At 40.0% G+C, this 7,564-nt stretch overlaps 1 protein-coding gene across 1 annotated transcript; it reads left to right on the top strand.

Moving 5' to 3' along the window:
- Positions 1-703: 703 nt before the first annotated feature.
- On the top strand, positions 704-4,922 carry LOC124289275. Its single transcript, XM_046725885.1, has 3 exons — positions 704-965; positions 2,587-2,652; positions 4,099-4,922. Exons 1-3 carry the CDS (start codon positions 707-709, stop codon positions 4,563-4,565), a joined length of 792 nt encoding a protein of 263 aa, XP_046581841.1. The 5' UTR covers positions 704-706; the 3' UTR covers positions 4,566-4,922.
- The last annotated feature ends 2,642 nt before the right edge of the window (positions 4,923-7,564 follow it).

The raw sequence follows: 7,564 nt of genomic DNA, 5'->3' as shown, positions 1-7,564 counted from the left end.
CATCAACCGGAGCTGTCCTCACATATCTGTTTGACAGACCGTGATGAAATTGAAATGCTGTTTAACCCTCATCTCTCACTTACCACCACGGTGACAATTCTGATTGTGAATATTTTGTGTAATAGGATATTGCACTGTTTTCACAAGTACTGAGGACTTTTAATGTTGTGTCAAGTACTGAATTTAATATTAGACTTTTCATGTTATACATCGACCGAGTTTGTCAAACATGGCCATTTAATATTGGAGGTTGTTCATTATAGATGTACGGGCGCACTAAATATATAAGGAGACAAAAAAACATACAGGCCTATGTATTTACCGTGATCTCATTTGCTCAGATGACTGGACAGTATGTGTGTTCAGATACATATTTCATTTCTTACATTCTCAACTAGATGAGAACTGCCAGTCGACAATTTATCGTCTTTATCTAATTCTTCCAAAGTACATTGATGTCATGTTTACCACTGAGTTCTATCAGAAACAGCATGCATGTCCATTTGATCATCTCTGGCACATGAGAGAACTACGGGCATCAGTGATAAATGAGATGAATTATATCACATCCCTATCCCTGTTTAAGTGGCATCATCTGCGTATAGTGTATAGTGAACCCATCCCCACATGTTTGGGCTATGGAATACATGTGCCCCTTGCAAACAGTTCTGACTATCATCGTCTGTAGTTGGCGTTGGTAAAACTCATGATGGCGTGTTTCTGTAGATTTCTGGCGTTCATGGTTGTCTGCATCATGGTGGCGTCAGTTTCAACCGCTCCGAGTGCAACTGAAATGAAGACCAATTTGCAGGATATGCAAGCAATGGCGGAGAACCTGACAGAGCGGATGGGGGCAATGTCGGCCATATTTAGTGAGAACGTGAGACTGATGAACAGCGCTGAGATCCGGTTGCGTCACATGATGAGTGTGGAGGGTGGACATTGGGACAACAAAACTAAACATGGTAGGTACAAATCTCTGACATTACGTCCTCGGGGTCTTAGCTATAGGTAAAGAGAGAAACGCTCCCACAAGACTTTTCGCAATCCTTCATGGTGAGCAATAGTCCTGCAGCTTCTGGCTTTGTAGGTGGGCGGTTAAGGCAGGGTTTTGTCAAAATTGTGCACTTTGGGTAAAAGCACCCAACTTGGCATACTTATAAATCGAACAATTGCAAACATTGTTGGACATGCATCCAGCTCAGCTGTGGCCCCCTAGTGGCAGCAAACCAAGATGACCGCCAATTTGAAATTTTCGGAATGGTTCAATAAATAAGCGTCCCTAGATTGGTGCTTTTAAATCAAAGTGCACACGTTTTGTCTTAAAAGTCCCAATATGAAAGTTGTTTGAACAAGATTACATTCGAGTCCTAAGTAAAGTTATCTAAATATTTTTATTGTGGAAATGAAGAGAACATTTCAGATATGAAAGCGGTCACCTGAAATCATTGCTATTTGAATTAACAATTGCCAATGATACAGACAGACTCGTAAAAGTGAATCTTATTAGCGGACAGCTCTAAAGAATATGGAATTGGTTTCGTCGCTTTTACATTAAAGGATCGGCAATAGACACAAGACACCAGCCACAATTCTAATTGACGAATTGACTTTCCCTTGCATGTGTTTGCGAAAGATGGCACCAGAATGGAATGATAATGGTAATATATGACGTTGGATCTATTTGAATTCGTTCGACGAAAACTCACATTTCATATGTTTATGGACCCGTGAAGGTACGGGTTAGAATATTGATCTTCCGTAACCCATGCTTGTCGTAAGAGGCGACTAACGGGATTGGGTGGTCAGGGTCGCTGACTTGGTTGACACATGTCATCGGTTCCCAATTGCGCAGATCGATGCTCATGCTGTTGATCACTGGATTGTCTGGTCCATACTAGATTATTTCCAGACCGCCGCCATATAGCTGGAATATTGCTGAGTGCGGCGTAAAGCTAAACTCACTCACTCATTCATATGTTTATGGAAATAGTTTTGGAACAAGTCTCAGAACCCGATATCGTTAGTCGCATCTTGCAGATAGCCACTTCCAAGCCGGACACGGTAAAAGGATATAACCAATGTTTTGCTTTATTGATTTATATACCTACCGTTTCCCTTTTTGGTTTATGTACAAGTAAATACTTTATGTTGCTTTATTGGTTTATATCAAGTATATACTTAATGTTTCTCTATAGGTTTATATACAGTTATATACCCAACGTTGTTATATTGGTTTATGTACTTAATATACACTTAGTAAATACTTAATGCTGCTTGATTGGTTTATATCAAATATATACCTAATGTTGTTTTATTGGTTTATAGGGCGGTGGAGTAGCCAAGTGGTTAAAGCGTTCGCTCGTTACGCCGAAGACCCGGGTTCGATTCCCCACATGGGCACAATGTGTGAAGCCCATTTCTTGTGTCCCCCGCCGTGATATTGCTGGAATATTTCTAAAAGCGTCGTAAAACTAAAGTCACTCACGCCGTTATGGTTTTATATGCAAGTATATACTTAATATTGTTCTATTTGTATATACATGTATGCAAGATTATGCCTAACGTTGTTTTATTGGTTTGCAGGTGGTGCAATCTACACACGATGGGGACATGACATGTGCCCGGAAGGATCCTATCTTGCTTACAGTGGTAAGAATTAAAACATATACTTCCCACAAAATACCAGGGATCAGATGGTTTGAGTGTAGCTGTCGTTTAGATGTACCTATCTACTTACATCGTACTGCTGTGATACTGCTGAAACTATCATATACTCATGATAAAGTCACAATTGTACAGTCGACTTTTAGCATGGATTTCTTGTAGGATGTGGAAAGGGTTTTGTCGCATCCATCTTTGTACAACACGGTAGATACAGCATCTAAACCCAACGTCAAATCGCATATTTCTGTTTCTGGTGCACACATAAATATGCGCTATTATGTGAACTCACAGTTGAACTAAGCACATGCTTAAAATGCTTCTTAAATAGACCTCAGTGTTTCAAATGGCACGAATGTTTAGTAAATCGAAAACTGTGTTTCGGTCAAAAAACACTGTACGATAACCAAAATGAATACCTTTAAATACCGGCACTATGCGCCTTGCTTGAAAGCAAGGTGCCCTGAGACGGATGTTTACCTAACACTTTCTGTGGTTGTCATGGACTGGGAGCTGTCTGGGCAACAACAGGGATTGACTGTGCGGCAGTGGCGGTAGTGCCTTGGTGTGGGGTGATATCGCACATGGCTAGTGAACTCATTTTGTTATTATGAACAATCATTTAATGTGAAACAGCTCAGCATCTGAAGGTTGTAGTGATCGGTGCATTCTAAAACTCGTTTCACAAAGCGATCGTAGTGCTACGACTGTCGTAAGTCTATGTTAAAGTATAGGGGTTACGATCCCTTAGCGCTACGATCGCTATGTGAAACGGGGCCCTTATCTTTTGAGATTTTACAGCACGAGAATTGTTTTCTATGTTCACAAAGGGTGTCAGTATTCAGTGTTTGAAGTCAATGATTTATTATCAACAACATATGAATCTGTTCATGTGTATCTGCACCGGAGGCTGGATTAAGATAGTTTGTAAGCAATATTCTTAACGTGTGGCAGCACTGGATGAGTCTCAGGGATTTAGACCCGAGTTCCGGCGTCCAATGGTTGCCTTGAACATCATCACAACATGAGATGGCGGTTTGCTCTTTCTGGTTGTTACATACATGAGTTGAGTTGAGTTGAGTTGAGTTGAGTTGAGTTGGGCTTAACGTCACATCGGCACTGTTCCAGCCATATAGTGACGAGATCAAGTTTGCATTCCTGAACATTTTAAGTCCAATGTCCAAATGAGTTTTATTTTACAAACATATATATATTCACATTACATAGTTACAATTTATGATACAGGTCAACTTCCTTGAGGAAGTTAACAATAAGATGCCTGCCCACGCGCGGGAAAGTCAAATAAATGAATGGGTACCAACAGGTTATTGAGATAGAACTGCAATCTTTACTCGATTTGAAGAATACTCTCTACATTATTTGTATGATGTGATGTGTTTCTCCATAATATTTGTATGATGTGACGTGTTTCAGGTTTCATGGTTGGAGGGCATCATTCCCATGTTGGAGCGGGTTCCAATATCCTGTGCACTCATCCCGAGCCGCAGTTTGACAGAACCTTCGCCAGAAACACGAGTTTGCACAATTTTCTGTACGGAGCAGAGTACGAAGGGATCTGGAAAACGGATCTCACGAACCAGGACGCTCCATGCGCTGTTTGCATAAGTGCCACCGGAACATCAAGCATCTTGGTTCCTGGAAGACACGAGTGTATGGAAGGTTGGAACACGGAGTATTGGGGATTTCTGGTTGGTCCAAAACACGATGATAAGGGGAATTCTGAGCATATTTGTCTTGATTCAGAACCAGCCGCCATTGAAGGCGGCTACCAAAGCCATGACGGACGTTGGTTGTTCAATGTCGAGAGTCAGTGTGGAGCTCTGCCTTGTCCCCCGTACAAAAGTGGGTACTTTGTTCCTTGTGTGCTCTGTACTAAGTGAAACGAATTTACAAAGACGCTTCAGAGCAAATGGCCACCTAAACTGTATTTGACACTATCCTTGATAAACTGGCATTTGGGACACCATGTATAACATACATTATCCTTGGTAAACTGATACTTGTTGTACGTCGTATATTGCATACTATAACTGTGTTTTAAGAGTTCATTGTAATATACTCTCCTAAAAATGAAACGCAAAGGTATAGTTTTTCATGAATATAATCTGCTAACGTTTTTTCTATTGTTTCCAATACGCTGAATACAAGCATATTAAAGAATATATACATGCACATTGGTATAAATAACAGCTTGTGGGCTCAACAGAGATATGATACATTAAATATAAATATCAACAGCAATATGTTTTGGTTAATTAGTTATTTAAAATTAAATACAGGGATGAGAGGAAGCCATTTGGTTGAGAAGATTTCAAACTTATTGTTTCTTCTGGAAATGAATTTTTCAGTGGGGAATATATCTTTCAATATCCGTAAATAATTATCAACTTTTGAAATTATGTTTTTCAAAGAGCAAGCATAAATAACTCATAAGAGTTCCCTACAACCCCGTTGATTTGTGAAGAATTCAGTGAGATGTCCATTCTGAATAACACATAAAGATGTGTCATAAGTTAATCTGCTAACTTTGATTAAATTAAATTTGAATAAATTCTGGACCAGTTGCAGCCAAATTACACAGTATAAAAGATCATGTTTGTTAACATGTACGTTATTGCACCACTGGACCCTCCGACGTCGATGTAGTCGTCGCAGAAAAGGGCCAAAGTAGAGTCAACTAGTAATTGACTACGAATGGTTTTCGCCGACATTCCTCTCAAACTAGGCACTGCACTTGCAATTGCTGTGACAGTTCGATTCCGGAAATGAAGTACCCGGATGTACCTTTCCTGCGCTGCATTGGTAATCCGAGGTCTACCACTTCGAGATCGCTCTTTCGAAGAAATGGTTTGTTGATATCGGTCCAATGTACGACTGATGGTACTCTGGTGAACATTTATTTACGTCGTAGGTGACGTGCAATGGCAGAATGTTTCGATTTACAGCAGTGAGTCGCAACATAACGATATTCTTTCCTTAAGCTAAAAAATGCCAGTGACCGTCGAAAAGCAAAACGGCCTTATATAGGCAATGACCCTGTTCAATATTCCTCAGAACTGCACGAGCATATTGCGAACCACTTGTTCACCATGACACTTTCATGCAAGTTTTCACTTTCGAACGTAAACGTGCATTGAAGTTCCCGAAGATGCGTTTTTGCGCTGTGCATTCGTCCCGTATACACAAACCAAAATACAATGGCGAAAATATAACAATCAAAAACTAATTTTGAAAAATATTTGCAATTTCACATATCCATATCACTTATGCGTTTCTTGTTTGGGAGAGTGTAGTATCATGTTGTAAGAATTCACTTTTGTGACACATTTTTTGAAATATGATGCTCAGTTAAAAGAAACACCGCCATGTAATAAAAGCCTTAATGTGGCCAATACATGTTTTGTCATGCAATCATAGATTACGTAGATCATGCTGAAAATGTGTCAGCAATAATTGACATAACAATCACCATCGTCACGAACAAGGTTATGAGAGCATAAATAGTCACCATCGTCACGAACAAGGCTATGTGAGCATAAATAGTCACCATCGTCACAAACATGGCTATGTGAGCATAAATAATCACCATCGTCACGAACAAGGCTATGTGAGCATACATAATCACTATCGTCACGAATAAGGTTATGTGAGCATAAATAATCACCATCGTCACGAACAAGGCTATGTGAGCATAAATAATCACCATCGTCACGAACATGGTTATGTGAGCATAAATAATCACCATCGTCACGAACAAGGCTATGTGAGCATAAATAATCACCATCGTCACGAACAATGCCATGTGAGCATAAATAGTAGCCATCGTCACGAACAAGGTTATGTGAGCATAAATAATCACCATCGTCACGAACAAGGTTATGTGAGCATAAATAATCACTATCGTCACGAACAAGGATATTGGAGCATAAATAATCACCATCGTCACGAACAAGGTTATGTGAGCATAAATAATCACCATCGTCACGAACAAGGCTATGTGAGCATACATAATCACCATCGTCACGAACAAGGCTATGTGAGCATAAATAATCACCATCGTCACGAACAAGGTTATGTGAGCATAAATAATCACCATCGTCACGAACATGGTTATGTGAGCATAAATAATCACTATCGTCGCGAACAAGGCTATGTGAGCATAAAGAATCACCATCGTCACGAACAATGCCATGTGAGCATAAATAGTAGCCATCGTCACGAACAAGGTTATGTGAGCATAAATAATCACCATCGTCACGAACAAGGTTATGTGAGCATAAATAATCACCATCGTCACGAACAAGGTTATGTGAGCATAAATAGTCACCATCGTCACGAACAAGGTTATGTGAGCATAAATAATCACCATCGTCACGAACAAGGCCATGTGAGCATAAATAGTCACCATCGTCACGAACAAGGTTATGTGAGCATAAATAATCACCATCGTCACGAACAAGGTTATTGGAGCATAAATAATCACCATCGTCACGAACAAGGTTATGTGAGCATAAATAGTGACCATCGTCACGAACAAGGCTATGTGAGCATAAATAATCACCATCGTCACGAACAAGGCCATGTGAGCATAAATAGTCACCATCGTCACGAACAAGGTTATGTGAGCATAAATAATCACCATCGTCACGAACAAGGCCATGTAAGCATAAATAGTCACCATCGTCACGAACAAGGTTATGTGAGCATAAATAATCACCATCGTCACGAACAAGGTTATGTGAGCATAAATAGTCACCATCGTCACGAACAAGGTTATGTGAGCATAAATAATCACTATCGTCACGAACAAGGTTATGTGAGCATAAGTAGTCACCATCGTCACGAACAAGGTTATGTGAGCATAAATAATCACTATCGT

The sequence above is a fragment of the Haliotis rubra genome, unplaced genomic scaffold (genome assembly GCF_003918875.1).
Source record: "Haliotis rubra isolate DU_JTF1 unplaced genomic scaffold, ASM391887v1 Scf438, whole genome shotgun sequence".
Taxonomy (NCBI): domain Eukaryota; kingdom Metazoa; phylum Mollusca; class Gastropoda; order Lepetellida; family Haliotidae; genus Haliotis; species Haliotis rubra.
The sequence above is the reverse complement of the archived record's forward strand: the minus strand, read 5'-3'. Positions and strand labels throughout refer to the sequence as shown.